Below are 27,668 nucleotides of genomic sequence, written 5' to 3' on the forward strand. Positions count from 1 at the left end.
CGCGAGTCGGCGCAGACCACAAAATGTATCAGAGCTATTTGAATTCTACACAGAATGCTATATTTTATAGCAATATGGATGAGATTGTGGCTGGCATACCCTGTCAAATGCGGCTTTACCGAGCTCAACGGCTCTAGCCCAAGCTGTGATATAAACGAACGCTATTGGCTATTTTAAAAAAAGGGCAGGGATGCTTGATATGTCCCGCCGTCTTCCTGTTTCAGTTAAAATGACGTCAACACATAGAGTAACGCTGCGTGTTTCTAAGCATTTCAGGGGACCTTTAAGAGCGTGAAATTCTGAAAGCGTTTTGAGTACCTGACTGGCTCCTTTGTTGGTGCCCATCTGCAGGCTGATTGTTGATTGGTCCAGAGGATTCTCCATACCCGTCTTTGGGTCATAGAGGTGGCGCCGTGTGCCGTAAGATGTCATGCCCTTCTGACTGGCAAACTTATTGGTGCCCATCTGAAAACGCAAATGAGTGAGGAAAAAAATAACTGTGAAGATGTTATAGATAAGGAATGACTCGTCACGTAAAAATGAAATTATATAACATACATACACTACTGTTACACTATGGGTCTTTTTTTTTGTTCATTAATAATTAAATGTTTTTGAAAGAAGCCTCACCAGGGTTGCATTTATTTGATCAAAAATACAGTAAAAACAGTAATATTGTAAAACATTATTACAATTTCAAATAACTGTTTTCTATTTGTATAGGTATTAAAATATAATGTATTTGTCACGAATCCGGTCTATAAACTTCCGTTCACTCACCACCAGAGGTCACCCGCTCTCCACATGGACTCTCACACTAAACAGACTGTTACACATCACCCTGGACTACATTTCCCATGCTCCATTGCACTAATCACAAGCTCACCTGAAACCAATCACACACAGATGCTACCAATAACACACACTATATAAATCAGTCTCACACCACCATTCAACATATCGGTCTCCAAGTGATAGCACTTTACGGAGCCATTTCCGTCTTAGTTCCTAGTTCTAGTCTTAGCCTAGTCTCGTTGTGTTTCCTGGTTTCTGATTCTTGCCCGCGTATCTTGGATTTACCTTTTGCCTTGCCGTTTCGGACTGTGTTTGCCCCTCGCCTGGACTATTGCTCACATTTACGGATTACCTCTCTTGTCAAGCCCTGTGGATAACGCTCGCTGTCGTCTGACTCAAGCCCGTTTTGGATTGCTCTTTTGTCTTGCCTGTGCCATACCTGTTTGCTGTTGTTCGACCCTGCCTGTGTTTTTTGACCATGTTTATTAATAAAAGTTTGCTTATGGATCTGCACGCCTCTCTTCTCAGTTGCCCCGTTACAGTATTTCTGTGATCAAAGCTGAATTTTCAGCATCATTACTCCAGTCTTCAGTGTCACATGATCCTTCAGAAATCAGTCTAATATGCTGATTTGCTGCTCAAGAAACATTTATTATTATTATTATCAATACTGAAACTTTGTGATACTTATTGTGAACTTATTTTTGTGATACTTTTTTTTCAGTATTTTTGAGGAATAGAAAGTTTTAAAAAAACTGCATTTATTTGAAATGGAATTTTTTTTGTAACATATGTCTTTACTGTCACTTTTGATCAATTCAATGTATCATTGCTGAATAAAAAGTATTAATAACTTTTTTAAAAACTTTTTAAATGTAGTGTATAATTTAAAAAACATTAATATATAATATAACACTGTATAATATATGCATAAAAATAAAATGTAAATAAATATAAAATATAAAAATAAGACATTAATGCTTATATAAAATAATATTAATATGCTAATATATAACAGATACAATTGAATTTGATTTAATAAAATCGCAGTAACAGGCATCATTATACTTTTTGGTTAATTTTATTTTCTTGATTTTTGTTTTTTTTCAATGAATAAGGCTTTAATTAAAAAAAAAAATCATTTATTTTTATATACAAAGAAAAAAGGTTATTACTGATGAACAACTACTGACCTGCAGACCAATAATATTGCGTCCCTCCTTTAGTTTCTCCGGAGCAAATTTGCGTTGTTGTTTCTCTGCGTATTTCACTCCAATGTCGTATTTAGAATGGACGCCTTTAGATTTTGCCTGCATTTCAAAATAATGACAGCTAAATAAAAGTAAATAATAAAGGAACCAGACATTTTCCATTTAAGGCATAGAAGTAGAGGATGTTATTATTTCATATACAAAACAAACACGTGCAAGTAACTTCTTACACGTTGAACACACAAAGAGAAGAGAGATTCCTTTTTTGGTGTTTACTAGATTGTTGGTTTGTGGAAAAACGACTGATCATCCAGCTCAAATACCACATGTTTTGATGTTAATCTCTCTGCTAACAGTTAAACACTCCCATATGAATCTCCTTACTATGAACTTTAGAAATAAAAAGTAGGAATAATACAGAAGTCCTTAGTCTTCAGTCTTGACTTAGTCCTTATCATTTCTGTATTAAAATGCATAATGTGTGACTCACCATCCCAGCCAGTGTAATAAGCGTGCACTGGACCTGAGTGTGGTTGACGTTCTCAAACAGGTCGTTGGCCTCAAATATATCATGTGGCTTCAGTCCATACTCTTGAATGGCTCGGACGAAATTACCAATATTTTCCAGCTGCAACAAACAAGGCCAAACCAAGAATAAAGTGACGTGCTCTGTGATTTGTCAGGAATCTGAAAGTACGCACAACTGATTCCAAAGGCACCAGAAACCCTGTTTATATTTGGAACAGAAGATCAGCGCTTATTCGATTTTTTGAATGACACAAGCATTCTAATTGGCAAAGAACTTGTAACTGTGTAAATTGCATGAATATGGAAACTAAAAAAATACCTGGAATATGTTACTGATTTCTGTTCTGATCCCACAATAAGGCCTTCAAAATGTTTTAAAACCCCAGATAAACATGAGAATGTGATATTCTTGCTCACCTGATGCCAGTTTTGAGGAGAGTTGCTGATCTTTTTCACAGAACCGGGCTGAAGAGTGTTGATAAGCCTGTTCATAAATAATAAACATGCAGAAATGAGCGATTGATAACATCCTTTGAATAATCTGTTATATTAAGGTCGTTGAACTTCATAGCTGTTGAATGAATGAATGGCTCACTCGCAGAGTATAACTCCGTCTTTCAGTCCCTCCATGAAGTTCTCGGGAAGTTTGCGGCCTGTGACCTCACTGATCCACATTCTTAGCTCCTCCTCCTTTTGTGGGTCATATTTGTGGGCCAGCTGGAGGTCAAAGGTCAAAACATTACTAAACACGTCTGCCTTGCAGAATGTATGCGCTACAATACTTTTTAAAAGACTTCTTACACATACAGCTTTTAATTCATTAATTGCACTGCAAGACTAGTTAAATAAAAAAATAACAGTCAAATAAAATAAACACTTTTAAAAATATAAAATAATACACTTTTACTCACACATACACACTACCGTTTGGGGTCAATAAGATTTTTTACTGTTTTTGAAATAAGTCTCTTAGGCCCAACAAGGCTGCATTTATTTGAAAAGTAGAAAATAAAACAGGGGAAAAAACTGTGATATTATGAAATATTATTACAATTTCAAATAACTGTTTTCTATTTGAATATATTGTAAAATGTAGTTTATTTCTGTGATCAGTCTTCAGTGTCACATGATCCTTCAGAAATCATTCTAATATGCTGATTTGCTGCTCAAAAATAATTTCCGATTATTATCAGTGTTGAGAACACTTTTGCTGCTTAATATTGTGCGTGTTTTCTGAAGTATTAACCACTTTCAAAAGAAAAAAAACTCTTAGTGGCTCCAAACTTTTGAATGGTAGCTTATACAGTATACATTTTAAAATAATATCTCAATATTGATTTACAAAATGATGAATGACAAGACATGCATATCTGCTCTTCATCCAAAACATTTTCTTCCAAATAAACTCCGTAACTTATTTATAATGTTTCTCTTTGTCTCAGTTCATCAGATGGATTTCTTAAAATGAAACATTATGGCTGTGGCTGACTGAGCTGTAAAGGAAAAGAAGAAGTGGAATATAAAATATAAGGTTCCTTATATTCCTGCATGATTGTCTCCTTCATTGTATTGCAGCGTAGGCAAAATATTTACTCTCAACAGCAACGCAATAGATCTCAGTCTTTCACTCCTGAAGTATTTCTAATAAAGGAAGAACAAGACAGAAAAAAGGAAGAGAGAGAGAGAGAGAGAGAGAGAGAGCTGTTTTTCCCAAGTTTGGTGCGAGGGTGTGGAAGCCAAACAAACACTGTAACTTTAAATCAGTGTTATTGTTGGCCTTTTCTCTCTTTCTGTCCTCCATGTCACTTCTCCACCCACAGCTGATGCCCTCCATTCTGATTTTTAGCTCCTCACTATCGTTTCTTCTCGCTCCTGTCTGCTCGTGTGAAGTGACGCACTTAGCACACGCTAAATGTGTCCGATAAAAGAACGCCAAGACCGATAGCACTCATAAGCTTCCAAGGAATTCTGCACAGAGCTTGATTTATTGTTTTTCTCTCATTCTGGATCTGGAACAGACCTCAGGCTAACTCTATAGAGGCCAGGCCAAGACTGGATTTTTTTCAAGCAGGAATTCTGTCCGGATAACATTCCTTTATACCCTCGGTTATACTAGAAATACCTGCATGTTGTACATTGACATTTATTTTTAGCAGTTATTTTGTATATGATTCCTAACTCCTAAAAATAAAGAATCTATGATTCCATGAAGAACCTGTAACATACATGGAATCTTGTTGTTACACAAATGAAGAAGGTTCTTTAGATTATTAAAATAGTCTTCACACTAAGAAAATAAAAAAAAATGTTTATTTTAAGAACTGTTCACTGAGAAGTTCTTTTGGGAACCCAACATGGTTCTTCTATGGCATTATTGCAAAAATACCCGTTTGGAAGCTTTATTTTTAAGAGGGTAAGAGGTCTTTCATTGGTGCATAATGAAGGATAAAAAGACAAATAAAAGTCTAATGTAATTTTCTGACCTTTTTTAAAGAACAGGCCATAGTTCAAGTATAACAAAAATATATTCTACACTCTTAAAAATACTGGTTCTAAATTAATTAATTTATTAAAATTTGTATTTGTATTTTTTGGCATTGATGCCATAGAAGAATCATTTTTCTTAGTGTGAGGAACTTTTTAAATATCTATTCTACACCCTTAAAAATAATGGTTCTTTATTGGCATCAATGGTTCCATCAACATTTCCACTGGACAAAATGTTCTTTATAGCGGGAAAAAAATTCTTTAGATTATTAAAATGTTCTTCACACTAAGAAAATAAAATGGTTCTGTTGATTGAAAGGCCTTTGGGAACCCAAAATGGTTATTCTATTGAATTGCTATGAAACTTTTTTTTAAGCTTTTTTGGAAGTTTTATTTTTTAAGAGTGTAAAGAATTTTTCCCCTTATAAAGAACCTTTTATGTAATGGAATGGTTTACAAGGATGTTAAAGGTTCTTCATCATTAGGCCTGTCGCAATAATCAATATATCGACTTATCGCGCAATATATGTACATGACCTCAATAATTTTTGGTGAAGCAATATATATCGCCCATTATATTTACTTAGAAATTAATGTCACCATGTTTTGTACATTCCATTTGTGCCTGTGTCTATGGAACCACAGAGGCTCTTGTTAAGCTATTTTATGTTTTTTTCTTTAAGTTATTTTCTTGTTATTTTATTTTGTGTTAAGTTATTTTTTTTCTGAATGTTCTCTGAAAGTTCAAATCAAAACATCCAGTTTTTTAAATGTTTTTTTTTTTTTTTTACTTAAAGACAACATTAAGGGGAATGTTATATTTTATTATTTTGCAGACATCATGTGAATGTAACTTTTGAACGTTCTCTAAACCATCTTAGATGAACGTCCAACTAAAATGTTAAAAAAAAAAAGTTCCATAAACAATGTATAAATAATGTTTTTGTGCTAACATTTTAAGAACATTATAGAAGACCAGATAACTTTGAATTAATGTTACAGGGAAAATGTTTGTTCATAACATTGAGAGAACCTTGCCAAAAAAACATTTGTGAACGTTCCCTGTTGGCTGGAACAAAGATGATCTTCCAGCATCAGGGTGGGATGTCCAACAATGCTCCTCCTTATTCTAAACTGTTTACAACATGCTTCTCTTCTCAGATATTGTGAGTGAACACAACTCTTCCTTATATGGGGACCGAAAACCACATACCTAGTGCTCAGGAAGACACTCCTGACATAATACCAATGACACGCAAAATCCACAGTGTGACACCTGAAATTGTGCAGCATGACTTCTGGTAATCCAGAGAATACAGATATGTGTGGTGCTCAGGAAGTGGGATATCAATGACAGCTCAAGGCAAAAAGCCAAAATTTGAGGTATTTTTAAAAGTGGACCACTAAGACTATGATGGGAGTAAATGTGGTAGAAGTTTGACAGAGGAATCAATAAAATAACGTCAAGGACAAAAGCTATGACTGAGGCATGACATCACAAGCAAAGCTATTAAATATTTCAGTATGACTGACATGGTTTTTTGCCATTTTATAGATGCAACTTCATCAAAACAATGTGCAAATTTGACTAAAATCAACTAAACATCAATTTGCACCTTCATTCATGACACTTCATAATAAGGAATGAGTGCTAGGTGTCAAAAATTACAATATTTGATAAAGTTCTGGTAAGTTAGTAAAGTTTAGCCAGAAGCTGAGGCGAGTTTATGGTTATCCATCCATGTCACTACATACCACACTTTATTTTTGCACGTTATTGACGAAATGTATATTATTTAACGACGTTATACCATTCGACCGTCGACACTCGAATTATAGCCTGCTTTCGGCGTCTCTAGCACAGTTAGCTAAACGTTCACATTTTTAAGGCGTTTAAAACGAAACAATAATCATATATAACCGTACATGTTCTGTCAACTTACCGTCTGATAATAATTCAAACAGAAAGTGGTCTAGCGGTGAAGTGTTGCTATGGAAACGTTCTTTATAAACGCGCTTTATTAACTTACTTCTGTTATTAGCGCACGTACTAACTTGTAGCCTACTCTTATTTATTTATTTATTCTTTTTTTTGTTACTGTAATTCTGTTTGAAAGATTACACTTTTAAGACCTATTTTCCTTCTTGCCCTTTTGTTTTGCTTACTTTGGTGCAGACAAAATTAGTTGGTTTGGATCCCCATTAACTCTCATAATTCACACCCTGTTGTTGACATATTTGAAATGATGTCAACACTTTAAAAAATTATACAAATTCCTGGTATAGAATTTGATACCGTGATCAAATAAATGATATAATAAATAATATAAATGATACCGTAAACGTGTTAACTTCAGTAGCGCACGTGCTGCCCCGCGCATCTTTGACAGCTGTCAATCAAAGCAGACGCCTACCTTACTCTTGACCTCCGCAGACAGTCCAAAAGCAGGTCCGCTCTTGAAATGCGTTGTCATTGCGCTTTTCAACAGACTCAGACGCGAGGATGGCGATATAACGTTAGATCTGGAACCTCCAGTCCAACTCTCCGATCATGTGGGAAAGTTTGGGCCACATCTTCTTTTCCACAATCTTTTTTAAACTCTTCCCATCTGTGCGTGCGCGGAGCGAGCGCTGATTGGCCGGGGCCGACGTCCAGTTGCGACGTCACGCCGCTCTGTTGCAATTACGTCACCGGCATGGCATTAAACGCGTCCCATGTCACTTTTTCCACTTTGAAGTGAATTAGGGATGCCTCTGATTTGTCTAGTTCAGGGAATCTCAGCTGGTTTTGTTTTAGATTTCACAGTGGGCATCAAGTCCAAATATGTCTATAGTACAAAAATACACTTCAAATCAAACCGTGAAAATGATTCATATCATTAACTAGCTAATTATTCTTTCATTCCTGTAATTTATTTATTTATTCATCTCTGTCCATCCATCCACCCATCCCTGAAAGTAATGAATATTTCCATCACGTTTCGAAGTGTTCATTGTGTTTGAAACAGAGATTTGTCATTGTGATAGAGATTGTATTTAAAACATTTTGGAATAAAATTAGCATCTTATTTAACTTGATATTACTAATTCCATACTAGTATTTCATGTGTCCTAAATACATAAACTAAATAATTAATATTTCCACAATTTGTGCATAATTTGACTAAACTACAGTTTGTTCACATGGGACTGTCATTTAAAAAATTTAAATAGATAGATCACACGATAGATAGATAGATAGATAGATAGACAGATAGAAATACAGTAGATAGATAGATAGATAGATAGATAGAAATACAGTAGATAGATAGATAGATAGATAGATAGATAGAAATAAAGTAGATAGATAGATAGATAGAAATAAAGTAGATAGATAGATAGATAGATAGATAGAAATACAGTAGATAGATAGATAGATAGATAGATAGAAATACAGTATATAGATAGATAGATAGATAGATAGATAGATAGATAGACAGACAGATAGATAGATAGATAGATAGATAGATAGATGTGACTTGTGACCCCCCCTCTTTAAATCAAGGTCATTTTAGAGCTAACAAATGTAGAATTTTATTTATTTATTTTACATAGGACAGCACATAGTAGGACAAGATACAGAAAGACAACACCATAGAAATGGATCTGGCAATGTAACGAAGAGTAGGGAAGAAAGAAGAGGGGGAAAATAAGATAAAAGTAATATTAACAATAAAATAAAAACAAATAAAAAAAGATGGAGAAGAATTCGGGAGAATTATAAGAAGAGGGAAACGCAGCAATTTTTTAGTGTCTCTGTGTTATGCCTTGATGCAGATGAGCTGATTTTCCTTTTCATTCCACTGTGTTATTCTGATACAGATGACAAGCCGTAGGAATGTGGGGCCAGGAGTGTGTCGTCCAGTCAGAGACATACGCTGGTAAAACCTCCTGATCCTTCAGCAGAGCTCAGCGTTCAGCAGGACTATGATGTCATCATGAGGTCGCACATAGGAATGAAACTAAGACAGAATGATGTCATGATTCCAATTAAATAAGTGATTTTTGACACTTAATATAATCTGTTTTAATGTTATTTGATCACACACTCATTCACGGTTATGTTTGATGGTGTTTCAGTAATAGGTTGGTTTAGATGTACTCTTTTATAATAGTGCATCTGGGAATATTTGACAGATATTCTAAGTGCTCGATCAAAACGACAGAAGCACAGCCTTGGATCTAGAATGTTTCATAACAAACCACAGTAAAAATGTCACATAAAGCAGTGGTTATGAAAGTGCTGATATGAAAGGACAGGGTCTGAATGATTGTGCTAGCATTTACAGAGGTGCTCTTTATCCAGCACTGTAATCCACGGCTTATCTGACCGCAGACTCACAAACTCCTGCAAACATTAAGAAATATGACTCATTAAGATTAGTGAAAGTGCTGAAATGAAAGATCAGTGTGAAGTTTAATTAAACTGATTAAAATATAGATTAAAATAAAGGACACAATGATCATGTCATGATGATTTAGTCATTATAACTAAAACAATTACCATAAGAAATATACATTGTTTTATTAGACACAAAAAATACAGAAATCTATAATAAAGTCCATCCATCCATCCATCCATCTATAATAAAGTCCATCCATCCATCTATAATAAAGTTCATCCATCTATAATAAAGTCCATCCATCCATCCATCCATCCATCCATCTATAATAAAGTCCATCCATCTATAATAAAGTCCATCCATCTATAATAAAGCCCATCCATCCATCTATAATAAAGTCCATCCATCTATAATAAAGTCCATCCATCCATCCATCCATCCATCTATAATAAAGCCTATCCATCCATCAATCTATAATAAAATCCACCCATTCCTCATCCATCCATCCATCCATCTATAATAAAGCCCATCCATCCATCCATCATCCATCCATCTATAATAAAGTCCATCCATCCATCTATAATAAAGTCCATCCATCCATCTATAATAAAATCCATCCATTCCTCATCCATCCATCCATCTATAATAAAGTCCATCCATCTATAATAAAATCCATCCATCCATCTATAATAAAGTTCATCCATCTATAATAAAGTCCATCCATCCATCCATCCATCCATCCATCTATAATAAAGTCCATCCATCTATAATAAAACCTATCCATCCATCCATAATAATATAAATGTTAATAGAAATAGAGGTAATAGAAAAATAAATTTTACTAAATACAAAATGTATAAGCAAAAAGAAAATCTTTTTGTCAATTTCCATGCCTGACACGGTTGCATTTATTGATGATCTGATTGTGTTTGATTTATGTCATTATTGAAACATATTAAAACTATTTTTTCCACATCAGTAAAAGCATGACCAGATGTACTACTCCAAAAATGGCATTTTATCCCCAAAACTACATTTCCACAAAGGGACAGTCTGGAGTATGGATGGATGGATGATGTAATTTGTCTCTCTGTCAATCATCAGGGTTAAAGAGTGTAACACACCTCTAAAAGCGGCTCTGTGATGCTCACATACAGTAGCCGAGTCCCAGTCAGGGAGTCAGTCGGAGCGCAGCCTGATCCAACGTTCTTGTAAACATTCTAGGGGTTGAAAAAGAGCAGGGGTGGAATTCGGACGCTTTATTTGGTCATGACTGAGGCAGACTATCACCCTGCTATGAAGGTCAAGACGAAGAGGTGCTCATGCTGCACAGCTCTGACATTCACAACCTCATGAGAGGACTTCACATTAAGCTGGATTTCACCAAGCACACGATAGATAAGTCCAAAACACTTCCATCTCTATATATCTGAAAACATGATTTAGTAATGCTGGTGTCATATCCCTTTTTAGATGCTCTGGAGATCTGTTCTGTGTTAATGGGTTGTTTTTGTCACCCATAATAACTTACCCAATGAGAATGTCAGTGTGAGGTGTGAATCGGTCACTGCTCTGTCAAACAAATTTAGCAAAGATAAGCAAATAAAAGACACAAACAAAAACATTTCTTGCAAGAGGGTTGCTAAGGTGTTCTGGTGGTTACTAAGGTGTCGGAAGGCAGTTGCTAGAGAGTTGCTAAGATCTTCTGGTGTTTACGGAAGCATTGCTAGATGTTTTGCTAAGTCAATAGGTTTCCTACGAAATTGGGCTACTTTTACATTGTTGCTGTGGGTTGTTTTTTTTAGTCTTCGTGTTGAAGTTTTGAGTAGCAATTGGACTGGTTTTCTTACAAAGACCTGGCAACCCTGATTGCTAAGTAGTTACTAAGATGTTCTAAATGGTTGCCTGGCTCCTAGTAGAGGGTTGCTAAAGTGTTCATGCGGTTTCTAAGGCATTTCTAGCCAGTTGCTAACTTGTTCTGAATAGTTGCTTTGGGATTGCTATAGGTTTGCGAAGGTGTTCTGGTGGTTACTTAGATGTTGCTAGGCAGTTGCTAGAGGTTTGCAAAACTGGTGTGAATAAGGTGTTGCTAGGCAGTTGCTTGAGGTTTGCGAAGCTGATAGTTGCTAAGGTGTTGTTAGGCAGTTGCTAGAGTTTTGCGAAGCTGGTGTTTACTAAGGTGTTGCTAGGCAGTTGCTAGAGTGTTTCTAAAGTGTTCTGGTGGTTACTAAGGTGTTGCTAGGCAGCTGCTAGAGGGATTCTGAAGTGTTCTGGTGGTTACTAAGGCGTTGTTAGGCAGTTGCTAGAGGGCTTCTAAAGTGTTCTGGTGGTAGGCGTTTCTAGGCAGTTGCTGGAAGGTTTCTAAAGTGTTCTGGTGGTTACTAAGATGTTGCTAGGCAGTTGCTAGAGTTTTGCGAAGCTGGCGATTACTAAGATGTTGCTAGACAGTTGCTAGAGGGATTCTGAAGTGTTCTGGTGGTTACTAAGGCGTTGCTAGGCAGTTGCTAACATAGTTTTGGAGATAAAATGCCATTTTTGGAGTAGTTTCTAAAGTGTTCTGGTGGTTACTAAGGTGTTTCTATACAGGTAATAGAAGTTTGTGAATGTGTTATGGTGGTTACTAAGGCATTGCTAGAGGGTTTCTAAAGTATTCTGGTGGTTACTAAGGTGTTGCTAAGCAGTTGCTAGAGGGTTTCTGAAGTGTTCTGGTGGTTACTAAGGTGTCGTTAGGCAGTTGCTAGAGGTTTTGCGATGCTGGTGGTTACTAAGGTGTTGCTAGGAAGTTGCTAAGATGTTCTAAATGGTTGTTTGGCAGTTGCTAGAGTGTTGCCAAGATGTTCTGGGTATGTTATACATGGCTTTACAATGAACTGTACATTTAGTGGATATCTTGAAAGGACTTACTGAAACGGTGATCTTTGCTTAGAGATTTTGAAAAAACTCTAACCCAAAGGGGGAAAAAACAGTTACTCCAGAAGGAAAAAGGAAAAGCTGACAATACTGATTGTAAAAAGACAAACAGCTGCAGTTTTATGTGAATGAGCATTTGGCACTCATCAGCATCAGACGCAGAGATGGTTGTATATGTGTTTGCTTATGGACTCACATGAGCCAGAGGAAAGTCAAGAAGGACGAAGAAACTGTGAAAAAAACAGAAAAGTTACGGCAGCTTCTGAAAGCGCTGGTTCCAGAGATTTCCCTGCCCTCCCTGCTTCCCTCGCTCCTTTCTAGGATAGGTCTGTCTGCCTATTTATGGTCGATGGCTCATTCAACCTACAAAGCTTAGAGGAATTCGGTAACAGCCACGGGCAGGTTTTCTGAACACAGTAGTCATCCGTATCCTGAACCCACCAACCAAATTGTACCGACAACTATTGTAAACAAACATATGCCATCGTAAATCTGCTTGATGTTCTGTACAACACTGATTAGAAAAGACAATAAGACCCTCAAACAACTTTAATGCCTCGTAAATGTAACTATATAAAATTTCATAGAGCGTCTGGAATGCAATTCTACGTCTGGGAACAACTTCAAGATGAATATCGGAGCGCAGTTCACTTTGCTTTATAAGTGCCGTATGAACGTAATCTGTGTCGTGCATTGGATTTAATACCAGAACAGACATTTGAAATTTGAAGTATTTTAGTTGTCTTTGCATATACAGTAAATGTATACTGTACACACTCTGAAAACAAGTCATGAAAACCATCTCTGGCAGGTAACAGCAAAGTGAAAAGTACATGCTTGAGCTCGGTGTGAGGCATACAAAATGTCACAGACAGCAGTACTGCAGATGTATGATATGTAGTGTTGTGTGTGTGTGAGAGTACCAGGGGAGATTTCAGTGAGCCTCAGATGCACTGTGTGACCATGTTTGGTAAAAGTTATCCACACACACACAGTCGCTCTGACCCAACCCATTGACCATGAGTACATGCAGTAGAGCTGGATTCAATCAGAGCCAGACTACAGGCTCAAAGATCTCTTTCTCTAGCTTTAACATTCCATGTCAGCCTCTTTGGCTTTCTTTACCTCCACTTTCTTCTGTCCTGTCTATTACGTAGGCTCTGAGCTAAAGCAGAACTACCTGATGTCATTTTCAACAGGTAGAACTGAAGATAGATAGATATAGACAGATAGATAGATAGACAGATAGATAGAGGATGTTCGGTTGCCACTGAACCAAGATAAATCTTCAGTATTCATGAAGAATTGGCAAACAACTGCCATTTGCAAATGGTTCTGCCAACAGAAAAGTGCCCTGAATGTACAAACAGCAAGCTAAATGTTAAAAATATTGACTTCAAAAGTCATATATCTACTTAAACAGACATTAAACAAATTTCCAGTGGATTTATGAACACATCAAAACATGTCATGATAAAATGTTTCAAAAAGTGTGTAAAATGTGTAAAGCGAAAGCATGAGGATGAATAATTTGACCCACTAAATTGAAAGAATTTCATTCATGACACCAGTCTACTATTTAAATAAATGTGTGAAAAGAGACTTGAATTAAACAAAAAAGTGAAACTAAATTATTTGTTTACCAATCCATCAATCATAAAAACACTATAATCCTGAAGAAGTAAATTTATAAGTACATGACCATTCTAAGGTTTGCATTCAGCATCAATACTCCAGTCTTCAGTGTCACATGATCCTTCAGAAATCATGCTAATATGCTGATTTGCTGCTCAAGAAACATTTATTGTTACTATTAATGTTGAAAACAGTTGTGCTGCTTCATATTTTTGTAGATTTTTTTAAAATAGAAAATAAAAAGTATTAAAAACCTCCTTAAACAGTAGTGTAAATTGAAAATTAAGTGTACATTAAATGCAAAACAAGCAAACAAATGAAAAGAAAACAATTCAGGACTGTTTTTTATCATCTCAAATTTATTCAACTGTCATTTCTCAAGTTTTGACTGCTACTTGGACAATATTATTATTGGTCATACATGCCATCCATCGGTTTCAAAGTGTATAGACAAAGGGGCTCTAAGGGGCCTCTGTTGGGTGTCGATTTTCACATTAAAATTCCAGAGATGATTGGATCCACAACAGTAATGTGTTAAAAGAAAAAAAAAAAAAAAAGTAAAAGGTCAAATTGATCAAATCAAGAGATCGGAGAACTGAACAATCATCCAACAGTTCTGTACTCATTTTAGTATTCTTATAATCACTTCTTAAAAGCAACTTCTACTTCTAGACTGAAATTATATACACATACATAGAGTTTCAATACTGGCATTGGGCTGGTCACCAAATTGCACATAGTAAATGATTCCATTGAATACCAGGCAAATCCTCGTCCAAACATCTGGACAGGCAGAAAAGTCGGTCTAGTCACCCTTTTATTGCTCCAATTATCAATTATGGGTCCTCCAATGTACCAAAACAATTTCAAATGTCTAAATAAATCCATATAATTTAATTGGTGACAGTTCATTTTTAAAGCCACATGAGCTTGAAACACTGACAAACAATATCGGGCTCCTTGTGATCACGAAAAACACTTTTTGCCTTGATTAGGATACTGTCTATCTGCTCTACATGAGGATCGAACCAAACGAGAGCAGGCAAGTGCAGCATAGATTATTACAAAGGCCTTTGTAAACAATGTACCAATAAACTTTAATGGGATGTTTGATATGGGGGATCCAACTACTCATTTATACCCATTTTTTACATTCTCCCACCCTTGAATCCACAATGACGTATAGGAGTTTAAGCTAATCTGAGGCTAGGCGACGTACTAATACTAGTGTTGTGTTAACTCTATCGCTGTTTTAAACTAGTACAGTCCTATCTATACTATTATTTCATATACTCATATGTTGTAGCTTATATAGCAACAGGCACATTTATGTGACCGCTCTACAGAAAACAATCAATAACTGTAGAGAAAGTCTTGTTTTTATGAATATTTAACTCTTTTTTGCCAAACAAATGTATTATTTTGAGTTACGCCAATCAATTTGTCCAGTAGATGAACTTCCTATTGATTTTCGACCAGCCCTTCAAAATTACAATTATTATAATATCAATGCCACCAAGGCATTTCGATTTCTGTGCAATGGTTGTGCTGATGTTGTACCATAAAGCCTAAACTCCTTTGCGTTTCCAATAAACATGAAGATTACAGCTCATTTCAGACGTTATAAGTACATAGAATTACACGACCAAATGGCCATTTTCTTCTCCAAAACGTCTCCCGAATATATTTCTATTGTCACAGCTTCACATATTCAAGGCCTGGAGGCTGATTTGGTTGTTACGAATTACGGATACAAGGCAAAATACTACATTTCCCACAATCCTCTCCCATTCTCATTCAAAATAACATTCATTTTGAAAGTGTACCTGAAGAGAAATGCTAGCTCTGATTCCAGAGGGATTTACTCTTGTTAAATACTTGGCAGGAATAAGTACTGCATATGATTTTACGCACATATATACTGTATCGTAATGCCACAGTGCAACGCAAGATGAGTTGACATGCCCAGCTCGCATGAACTCACATTCAAGAGAATCACAACAGCATTCATGCATCATGACAAAAGCCTAAACATCAGCTCTGGTGACCAACAAGCTGAAAAAAAAAAACTATGAATTTGGCAGGAAGAAAACAACAGAACCAGGAAAAAAAAAACAGGACTAAGATGTGAATTTGCACCAGTTCCCACCAAGCCTTGAGCTTCGAACATTGAAACAATCTGCTTGGTGAGGAAACGGTTTAGTGATGCAACTTGAGCATGTCGGGAGAAAATGGAGGGCTCTAAAAAAGGCAAGAACCTGAGAAACGGATAAAGCACTGCAGTTTCCTCGAATCTAATGCAACCGTGACCTCACATGGTCAGAAATGAAGTATGCACACACAGGAATTTGCTAAGTGAAACTCTCAAAGACTTTAGAAACCACCTTTCACTCCATTTTCACATGGAAAGTGTCTTGTGGAAATGCAAAAGAGTGACTGGCGTGCAACATAAGACGAGTTCTCCAAGTCTGAACTATAAGAGCAAAGCGTTTGATTCTCATGGACTGTCTTTTCAAGATGCTCCTCATGTTCCTCGAGTCCATGCGGTGCTCGTATTGAGATGGGCAGGTACTGCACTTGTGCTTGACACGGTGATAGAGGTAGATCTGAGGTTTGCAACCCGTCAGACTGGCAATGGCGTAAAATTGAGTGAGCACCTCCAACCCAAATGGTCAACAAGTTGTGGATGTTGGAGACCTTTGAGGCACATCAGTGTTAATATCACAGGAAACACGGCTCACAAAGCGACCGCGATTGGTTTCGAGAAAGACATGGATGGGTACTGACTGGCTAAGGCTTCGCGATGGAGATCTGATGGACTTTTCGTGGTCATACGCTCATGTTCTGTTGCTTCTCCTTGTGCTGGGAGGCACTTTGGTTGTGCTTGAGGCATAACGGGTTCGTTTATCTGCTTGACTTCCACCAGTGCAGGTGAAGTCAGAGTGTCTGTACATGAAGTAGAGGTTAAAACCACACTGGGATGATGATACTCTCTCATCCCAACCTCTGTTTCGAGAGCACGTCCATCCAGAGCGCAATGGAACGACTCAGAAGCTGCTATATTCTGGGAAGAGAACACGTCTAATCTAATCGGTCGTTGTCATGGATGATTCTCAGTCTGTGTGGTTGTTCATGTAATTGGTCTTTTTGGAGTCCACTTTGCCTCCTCTTAGCTTGCCGGTAATGACCTTGTAGCAGCCGCGGGCGATTTTGTACATCCAGATTGTGTTGAGGATATCCAAACAAACACAGGATACGATCCAGGCCACCTGAGCTGCCAGACCAAGCCTTTCGAACGCTGGCGTACCGAAGGTGCCAAACACTTTTGCCCAGTAGGGCGGCATCACGGCGATCCGCACGAGGAAGAACACGACCGCCATTGCGACGCCGTTGGCGACAACCAGCGGGTGAGTACGAGGGTAAGCTAACGCTTCGAAAAACCACCTGCGGAGAGAGAAACAGAGGTCAAATGAGACGTTCAGCATTTGGAAAGGTAATGGATCTAAACAAAATCTCTTCAAAGGAGTAAATTAATCTCACCTTTGATTCACAAATGGCGTTGACAATTCTGAAATCAGTCGGAAGTTTGCGAAATAAGGAAGCACTCCACGTGTCTGGAACAAAAAAAAAACATTACAAATGTAGATCATATAGACCAGTGTTTCCCAACCGGGGTGCCGTCTGTCGAGAGCAGGGGTGCCGTGTAAAAAAATCCATAGACAACTGATTGAATACCTCTCCTATGAGGAACATGTTTTCATTTTCTGAATTGTAATTTATTTTATATTTCATATGATAACCATCCTGAAATAATAATGAAAAAAAGAAAAAGAAAAAAGGAGAAGAAAGTCTTATTAAAAGTATTTTAGAATAATATTTTACTATTAATAGTAGTATCGTTATTGTTATTTATAAAATGAATATTATTAATATCATTCAAATGTAAGTAGTGAAACATTAGTATTAATATTTGAAAAAACAAAAAACAAATTATCAGCCAAATCAAAGTCAGGGTGGTGTAACCAACATGTCTAACTAACTAATAAACTAGGCTTATTAGAGTTACCTAAAACTAAAATTAAAACAGTTTTGTTACTAAAAAAAGAATAATATAAATGTTAACTAGTTTTATTTTAGCAAGTTGCCAAGGCAACATTTCTCATTTCAATTTAATTGAACTTGATGTTGGCTGTCAAATCGGTTAATTGCAACCAAAATAAAAGTTTATATTTACATAATTTATGTGTGTGTACTGTGTATATTGATATGTATTTATAAATACACATATGTAATATGTAATTTTATATATATAAATATAAATATAAATATATATATATATAAATAACACAAACTTCTATTTTGGATGTGATTAATCACGATTAATCGATTTGACAGCCCTACAACTAAAACTGAAATAAAAATTATAAAAACTATATAGAGATATATAAAAATATATTAACACCTAAAAATGACAAAAACATAATAAAACTATAAATACAAAAACCGATTCAAAATATTAATAAACACTATAATAATATTTCAATGATACTGAAATAATACGGTAATGAACTTACCAAATAAATAAATAAATGATACAAGCCCAAGAAAACAGGCAATTTGTGATATTCAAAGACAATATTCAAAATGACAAAATTATACATTTAAATTTAAATTAAAAAAAATTGTTGAAAATGACACTTTGGACACTTGCAGAAACTTTTCCATAATGTATGTATGACACCTTCTAAGAACTTTCCATTCTCACTTTTATTTGATTCTTATCATCAAAGATTTTTTATTTTTATCCGTATTTATAGTAAATATTCACAATTTCAAGGGCCTTTCATGTCCTTTGTATTTCCAGGTACTTACCAGCAAAAATCCATAAGCGTACAGCGCCGCCAAGTGGTGACAGACAAAAAAGATGTCCCCCATGGCACTCCAGTTACAAGCCAGAAGCACCAGGTCTGAGAGAAGAAGAGATGACGGAAGAGAAAACAAGAGAGTAAAAAATGTTGACAAACCTGAAAAGATCTAGGTGTAATCTGTGCTTGAACTTCCATAACAAAACAATGATTCATACCATAGAACAGGTATCCACAGGTGATGGCCACATTGAGCTTAACCATGTTAGGATCACCCCTGAGGAAAGACAAATAAAGGATACAGCTCAACAAAAGGCAAAAACAACAGTATAAGAAATGCAGTCAGTCAGCAATGGAAATGTTTGGACTTAACAAGATTAAGACGAACTGCTTGTTTCTGAAGGGTGTAATCTGTAAAAGCGTCACCACCCAGTTAACCTGCAGATGGAAACCCAAAGCATGAGGGAGTGGTGCTGCTTCTGACTCAAGCCATTTATTACTCTACAATCACTGGCAACACGCCACTGTCAACACTGCCAACTCTACAACTGACACCATTGTCATATTCCAGTCAAATAATATTGCATTCAATTCACCTGGCTGAACATGCAGCGATATCTGGACTGGGTGTAATCTACAACGTTTGCATGTAATCGTATATCTTGTAAGCAAATAGCTACATATCTAGTTAATTGCAAATATACTATAATAAAAATGTTTATTATATAAAACAAATTGCCATCAGACTGTTAGTGTTTGCTGAGAGCATTTTGTGGCAAACTTGTGATCTTTTGAACCGTCTGATATCAGATCAGTTTCATGCATTTGAAAAATACTGAATTTTTGTTTTTCCAAATTGTATGTTATCTATTTAAATTTTTTGATTTGTAATGGTTTAATTGCATTTTAATAACCAAAAAGGATTCTTTTTTTCCTGGATTCTGTGTTTTATGATTTAATGTGCAGTAAATTTATAATCAAAAATAGTAATACATGACTTCATAAAACTTTAACAATTTAAATTAATCTTTATAAAATTTTAACAAATGAAATTCCTTTCAGTTTCAGCAAAACAATCGAAGTTTACTGTTGAAATGAAAACACGGATGAAAAATTGTGATATTGTGTGATATTCCTTAAATTATGTTTTATTAAACTGTATTATTATTAATACTTTAAGTACATTCTACTGTACAATAGTAATATACGTCTGTCATAATTTCTTCTAGTTAAACCAAACTTTTATTTTGAAAGGCTGTCATGATGACCTTTGCATGCCACAGAGTAAAATAAATAAATAAATAAATAAATAAGGTAACTGTGACTTTTTTTCTCTCACAATTCTGCAATTCTTCGAAAATTGCGAAATATAAACTCGGAATTGCGAGATGTAAACTCAGTGGAGGCTTTCACATGGACAAGCATCAAGCACCACAGCCTACGCTGGTTTAAGCTGTTGGTTTTCATGAAAATACATTCAAGTGCAGTCGACGGGGTCATTTGAGAGTTACAGAAGAGATGAAATGACTAAACAAACCAGTGCGCTCGCCATATGGAAGATGAATATCTCAAGCCAGCGCTACAGTACGTGTGTCCCTGTGACCCTGTAAAGCGATCAGGGAACTGATACACAGCGGTCGCAGGTGTCCAGTAGCAGAGGAGGTGCGTGTGAAACACGACCTCAATACGAGCGCTAGCGGCCTCTCGTACACAGGAAGCTTAGTTACCCTCAGCATGACTTCACTGACCTCTGACCCCTCTGACAAACACTCAAGTCTCACTGCCCATCCAGCACGAATGCACGATTTCACACCTGGAATATTAAAACTTATGTGTGCAAGTGGTATTTATAATCTTTCTTACTAAATATATGGAAAAAAGGAAGGCTTTATTGTAATAGACCAAAGTTTTCCATCTTTTGACAGAAATTATGCACTTTCTCATATTTAAAAATAGCTCTGGTGCTTTGCATGGGCCTGCATGTGAATTTGCTCATCTGTTTATGAATGATTACTAGGTTTTATATCAACTATATTGAGTCATAAGGTGGATGATGTACCAAGACTTTCTGAAATTCATTTAAGTTGCTTCTGTTATTACACAATTTGTGATGACAAAATTGCATTAAATAAAAATGCTATTTTTCACCAGTGTTCTGTGTTAGCAATAAGATGCTCACAAATTTGAGAAGTCAAATCAAGCATTTACTTTATAGAATATTCATTGACAATTCTCAAAATTATTAATGGGCATTAATTAATCAATCAAAAAGTACTGTAGCTTAGGGTTATGATAATTAATTAAAACTAAACCCATAAAAAACATTACTTAAAAAAAACTAAAATTTTAAAATAATATACAAGTAAAAAAAATATATTTTATTTCAGTCGCCAAGGCAACATTTCTCATTTTTTGAAATACTAAAAATATCTAAAATTAAATAAACTAGAATGAATAAATAAAAAAAATTATAAAAACGATATAGACATTTAAAAGACTAATAAAATGACAAAATGACTAAAACTTGAACTAAAATATAACTAAAAATAAAAATAATATAATAACTAAAACTAAAACATAAAATATAAAAATAAAATCTAATTCAAATACCAACAAAAATAATAATATTATATCAATGATACTAAAATAACGCTACTGTAGCCTTAAATACATAACCTTGGCAGGAAAAATAAATAAATATAACACCAGAATCATTACTTTAAAAATTATAATTAAAATTCCCCCCAAAAATAATTTAAATGTGCCCTATCTAATCTATCTAAAATATAACTAAAAATAAAAATAATATAATAACTAAAAATAAAACATAAAATATAAAAATAAAATCTAATTCAAATACCAACAAAAATAATAATATTATATCAATGATACTAAAATAACGCTACTGTAGCCTTAAATACATAACCTTGGCAGGAAAAATAAATAAATATAACACCAGAATCATTACTTTAAAAATTATAATTAAAATTCCCCCCAAAAATAATTTAAATGTGCCCTATCTAATCTATTTCTTTCATGGGCTTTGATTATGGTTTGATCGTGGAGCATGTCATTCTGACATTAATCCTTAACCTACTTATCAGGTTAATTTATTTTTCCCTGAATACAGATAACTCATTGGTTTAGGAAAAAAATCTTTAGACCACAGTTTATTGGGACAAATAGATGCAGTATTAGCCTTCAAATGGACACACCTAAGCATGTTTCTTCACCTTTGATCTCATTCAGTTCACTATGTGGACAAGCAGGTCAGCTTCAGAGAACAGATTCAAACAACTGCCCCGACAGGCCAAGTAAGGATGGGTGACAGTGTATGCGGCCATTACTCTAAAACACAAAGCGATCTGCTTGAATGTTTGAAAGGCTCTGTGGAGTGTAACGCTTCAGGCGAGACTGGATCAAACTTGTTTTAAAAAACCGGGTAAACCAGCATAAGAGTTAGCATTTTGACTGAGCATTTAGCAAACAATAGCAATGACAATAATTGAACTTTCAAGAATGTGTTGAGTCATTCTACAAAACGAGTGGCTTTTGTGTCCTTCATTATGTACATAATGACTGTAAAAAATGTGAATATAGCTAATATAGTTGGAAACACAGGAGTGAGGACAGACAAAAAAAAGCATAAAATCAATTAAGTAAAGAAGTGAAGACTCCTTAATATTTCTTTCTCAGCCTACATCATACTTTTTCTTTGTTTTGAATTTTTCAAAATCCTCTAAAAATATATTTCCTGGTTCAAATGAACAGCCAAATCCCACATTTGACATGATGTCAACTAAAAGGCATGTTGTTGTGCCCGCAGGTTATGCATCAACCCAGTTATCATCATAACTGCCCCTTATTAAAATAATCTATTATTTCATACTTCAAAAACAGCAGCTGACATCATCCTCCTTTCAGCAAATGAACTCTGCAAGGACATGAAAATATCTTTATCACTTCATCTGATATTTCGGTAAGTTTGCCAGAAGGAACACTCTTACCAGCATTTCTTTTTAACAGTAAACAACTGATGAAACTTGAAATCAAGTTGTCTGTAGAAATATTAGCACTACATTTATTTTCTAAAATTCACCTTGAAGCATCATACCCTTGAGCCAGTGTTATTTTCATATAATTTAAATATAATTGCAGTTTATATTAATATTTTGAATTAGTTTTTTTATTTTATTAGCCATTTTATTATTTTACTTTACTTTTACATTAACTTTTTATCCGTCTATCTATCTATCTATCTATCTATCTATCTATCTATCTGTCTGTCTGTCTGCGTATGTCTCTGACTGGACGACACACTCCTGGCCCCACATTCCTACGGCTTGTCATCTGTATCAGAATAACACAGTGGAATGAAAAGGAAAATCAGCTCATCTGCATCAAGGCATAACACAGAGACACTAAAAAATTGCTGCGTTTCCCTCTTCTTATAATTCTCCCGAATTCTTCTACATCTTTTTCTTTTTAATTTTAATTTTATTGTTAATATTACTTTTATCTTATTTTCCCCCTCTTCTTTCTTCCCTACTCTTCGTTACATTGCCAGATCCATTTCTATGGTGTTGTCTTTCTGTATCTTGTCCTACTATGTGCTGTCCTATGTAAAATAAATAAATAAAATTCTACATTTGTTAGCAGTAAAATGACTTTGATTTAAAGAGAGAGAGAGGGGGAGAGATCACAAGTCACATCTATCTGTCTGTCTGTCTGCCTGCCTGTCTGTCATCATCTATCTATCTATCTATCTATCTATCTGTCTGTCTGTCTGTCTATCATCTATCTATCTATCTATCTATCTGTCTGTCTGTCTATCTGTCTGTCTATCTATCTATCTATCTATCATTCATTCATTTTTTCAGTTTAAGTTATTTCAGTACTTCAACTTGAATTTGATAAATTAGAGATGAAACTGAAATAAATTTAGTTTAAGTTTTCTTATATTTTATTTTATTCCACTTTAAGTTGATTTTATTTGAAGTATTTCATATTTTTAGTTGTTTTAGTTAGTTTCTGTTAACTATAATAATTATGCCTTGAGCACGAGTTTTATATGTTGTGTTTTTCTGCATTTTTAAAATGTATATCTATTTAGCTTTTAATTTATTAATAGCTTTTATTTAATTTTCATTTGTTATTTTAATACTTCAACTTGAAAAAAATAGAGATGTTGACTGGGCAACTAACTGAAATTAATTTAGTTTACGTTTCCTTACATTAAGTTCACTTTACATTTATTTTATTTGAAGTAACAGAAACGTTTTTTTGATGGTTTTAGTTGTAGTTTTCATTTTGGTAAACTATAACCATGCCTTGAGCATAATAGCTAAACTGTAAAACTGCCAACTCTGTTACCATCAGCCCTGAAATGCATTAGTTATGGACTGACTTATATTAATATTGATCAGTGTAGCTTGAGATGCACAATGCAATTTACCTAGTGGAAACTGGATATTTACAACCCATGCCGTGGCTTGCCACAGCAAGAACAGCAAAATAAAGAGAGAAACCTTTCCTTCTAAACGGTGTCATGATCCCACAACACCCACTGAAGAGTCAAACTGGACGTGAAACTAAACCAGACCAAAGAAGTGACATTATCTACAATGAAACCTAGCAAAAGAAAAAAATCACTTAAAAAAATGTAGAAAACCCTTGTTCAAAAGGGCATCTGTATCGTAGAATGACCCGCTTTTATCTTGTGTTTTTTGGGGGAGCGTTACTGGCCGAGATGGCCTATGGGACAGTGAGGGAGGGGCTGATCAGAGGAGAGAGGAGGCCTGGAGGACTGTCACATGATACGACAGAGGAGGGGATCTGGGAATCTGTTGAAAGATTAAAAACTCTCTGATCTGACAGAGCGAGAAGGGAGAGAGGAAAAGAGACATTGACAACAGACAGAAATACGGTTCCCTCACTGATTGAGTCACTCACACAGGTGACCAAAGAAAACAGAGGTGATGAGAAAGGGGAAAAGAAATAAAGTGAGAGCAGATGTGACAAAACAAAAAGAGAATTCAAGAATTTAAAAACACATTCAATTTTCCCACAGAGACACTGATTTTTTTCCAATGATTATTTATAAAGCTTTCAAAACAAAACTACTCCGAGATGTAATCGAGTTGGTCTTCCTATACTATCTAACTATTTATGTGTGTTAATATTTTCACTGGAGAAAGCCATATTATGGATTTTGAACTCGTATTTTAGCCGGAAGCAACAGTTTGAAGTAAAAATGTCTTAATGATGGATTTGTTTCACTTCACTTTTCACTTTCACTTCACAAGTGGTGTGGATTATTGTGAGGTTTTTATCAGCTGTTTGGACTCTGATTCTGACGGCACCCATTCACTGCAGAGCAAGTGATGAAATGCTACATTTCTCCAAATCTGTTCAGATGAAGAAACAAACTCATCTACATCTTAAATGGTCAGAGGGGGAGAAAAACGTTCAGTTTTGTTGTTCATTTCTTCATTAAAAAATCTAAGTAACTTTGTTTTTTCTTCTCCTTTTACTTTTTTATTTCAAATCAAAGATGTTTGGCATGATTCAAGGCTCTTTAATAAAGAATTTCATGAAATCTCTGCAGAAAATGAAAGGGCAAAATGACCTCGAGTGTTGCACTCTATTAAATAAGCAGAGGAACATGCCAAAAGAACAAGAGATGACTATATAAGTGAGATGAAAAGGAGACATGCACTCTGTTCCTAGTGAGCTGCCTTGTATTTTGGAGAGCTTTTAAAAAACAGCAACTTAAATATGAATCAGAACCATGAATCAAAAAAATCAAAAAAACAAAAATATTTAGAAAAGTATTATTATTATTCTTATTAGGCCATAAAATGCTGTTTCGGTTGTTTCGGTACTAGGTTTTTGAGCAGAGCTATAGAGGACAAGAGGAGGTTGACAACCACTAAAGACAAATTACCATTCTTCCCCTTCAGGATGCAAAGATGCAGACCAAACAGGCAGCAGGCAGAAAAGGAAAGATTAAAGAGAGGGAAAGAAGAAAAGAAAAATAAAGACAAGACGACAAATGAGACGGCAGTTGTATGCACTGGCGACTACAGAGAACACATTACTGATGACAGAGCAAAAGTTTCAATTAAAACTTCAGGACATTTTACTCAGTTGGACATGATATTGACACTTACATATTGATTGGTACTAATTGCAGGTTTGATTCTTGCTTTTGGGGCTTTTATGGATTCAAAAATAGCTGAAAGATGCATTGTTTGAGTTTGGTTGAAAACAGTGAAAAATGTGAAATATCACAATGAGATCCAAGTAGTACACAGAGTTGAAAATCCACTCTGTTTTTGAGTTATCGGCATCTTACCAGACGGGGTCCTCATTGACGGCATCGTCGTACCAGAGGATATAGAGACAGAACAGCCCCACAATTAACGCATGGACAGTGGACACCAGCCTGAGGACATAAAAACAGCTCAGTAATCATCAAAGTTTGGTGCTCATTGTCATTCTTCCTGTCATTTCAGGGTCTGTACAGTTGCCTATTCAGTTCAATGATTCAATTCCAATGCATGAATCTGAATTTTGACATGCTGGAACCAAGTACACACTTATAAGTACTACCCTAACCCTAACCCTACAATCTATACTTATAGGAATTAGAGAGAGGAATATCACATAGATAACATGATGCTGACACAGTAGGAGATGGTATCTACAGTAGATAGCGGACAGTGAATGAACTGTGATTTGGTGTGCATGTGTCTGAGTGTGTTTGTGGACTGTAGACTTTCATATCTGTTATTTGCACAGTTAGAAACCCCCTATAAGACACTTCTCACTATTTGACAGGACACAAACCAAAAGGCCAAATATTTTATGAAAACCAACAATCTAATCTTTTGTAATCGAGGAAATGCTTTGCTATCACTTTACCTGATTACATCAAATGAACAATACAGACTTTTTTCATCTCTTGATAGTGTGAAAAATGTTTCATAATTTAGTTTTATACAGTATCCATGAACTAATTCAAAAACAGATAAGCAAAATTGTGCAAAATGATTTGCACTAAAAAAAACAAACATAGTCGAATTACAAGCATATTATTGTAGCATTTTTAAAAATCAGGGTTTGTTAAACTTTCAGGAAATTAAAGTGGGCTTTATAGGGAAAGAAAGAAATGCTGCAACTGCGTTTTTACAGACAGTGCAATAAATCAATTCTTCTGGTTCTGTGCTCATATTATAGGGTTAAAGCATTTCGATTTGCTAACAGAATATCATATATGTTTCATTCACTATGTCATGACTTTTCAAACAATGTAGGATGTCAAAACAACAATAGGTGGTATTCAGCATATTCTAAAAACAGTTTTAACTTGTGTGGTTAACCAAGTATTGTTCAGAGACCTATCTCTTCCTAACTAAGTGCTGTAAGGTCAAAGTTAACCAGGTTCAGTAGATTACAAAGAGGAAAGGCGATTAGACCAAACCGCCATTCACCTACATTTCACAATACAGTACAGTACAGAGATCACTTGATCTCACTCATGTTGGGCTACATTTATGTACGACAACATTATGAATGATGTTTGAAGCTTGTTTGTACTTCTGAAGTTCTTAAGAATCTTAAATGATCTCTACGTTTCTTTAAAGTCCTTTGCAATATTATTTTCTTCAAAAAACCTAAATCCTTAGATCAGAATTAATAACACTTTGGGGATAATTCACCCAAAAGGGATAATTCACCCAAAAATGACAATTCTGTCATCATTTACTCACCCTGATGTTGATTCAAACCCGTATAAGTTTCTTTCTTCTGCTGAGCACAAAAGAAGATATTTTGAAGAATGTGTGCAAAAA

The 27,668-nt window shown here is 35.3% G+C and overlaps 2 protein-coding genes across 2 annotated transcripts in view; both read right to left on the reverse strand.

The window, feature by feature from the left end:
* LOC107715638 (calponin-1-like) overlaps positions 1–7,606 on the reverse strand; it is an 8,842-nt gene extending 1,236 nt beyond the window's left edge. Inside the window, exons 1-6 of the mRNA XM_016521793.1 lie at positions 7,436–7,606; positions 3,130–3,251; positions 2,952–3,018; positions 2,497–2,634; positions 1,989–2,105; positions 319–465 (exon numbers count right to left, since the gene is read on the reverse strand). Of these exons, the coding sequence (XP_016377279.1) occupies positions 319–465; positions 1,989–2,105; positions 2,497–2,634; positions 2,952–3,018; positions 3,130–3,251; positions 7,436–7,495 (651 nt within the window). The 5' untranslated portion in view covers positions 7,496–7,606. The remainder of the gene's footprint in view (positions 1–318; positions 466–1,988; positions 2,106–2,496; positions 2,635–2,951; positions 3,019–3,129; positions 3,252–7,435) is intronic.
* A 6,697-nt stretch (positions 7,607–14,303) lies between these two features.
* tlcd4b (TLC domain containing 4b) overlaps positions 14,304–27,668 on the reverse strand; it is a 32,506-nt gene continuing 19,141 nt past the window's right edge. The window contains exons 4-7 of the mRNA XM_016521830.1: positions 19,032–19,090; positions 18,821–18,915; positions 17,489–17,562; positions 14,304–17,392 (exon numbers count right to left, since the gene is read on the reverse strand). Coding sequence (XP_016377316.1) covers positions 17,062–17,392; positions 17,489–17,562; positions 18,821–18,915; positions 19,032–19,090 — 559 coding nt within the window. The 3' untranslated portion in view covers positions 14,304–17,061. The remainder of the gene's footprint in view (positions 17,393–17,488; positions 17,563–18,820; positions 18,916–19,031; positions 19,091–27,668) is intronic.

This window comes from Sinocyclocheilus rhinocerous, unplaced genomic scaffold (genome assembly GCF_001515625.1).
Source record: "Sinocyclocheilus rhinocerous isolate Xijiao unplaced genomic scaffold, SAMN03320098_v1.1 scaffold239, whole genome shotgun sequence".
NCBI classification, from domain to species: domain Eukaryota; kingdom Metazoa; phylum Chordata; class Actinopteri; order Cypriniformes; family Cyprinidae; genus Sinocyclocheilus; species Sinocyclocheilus rhinocerous.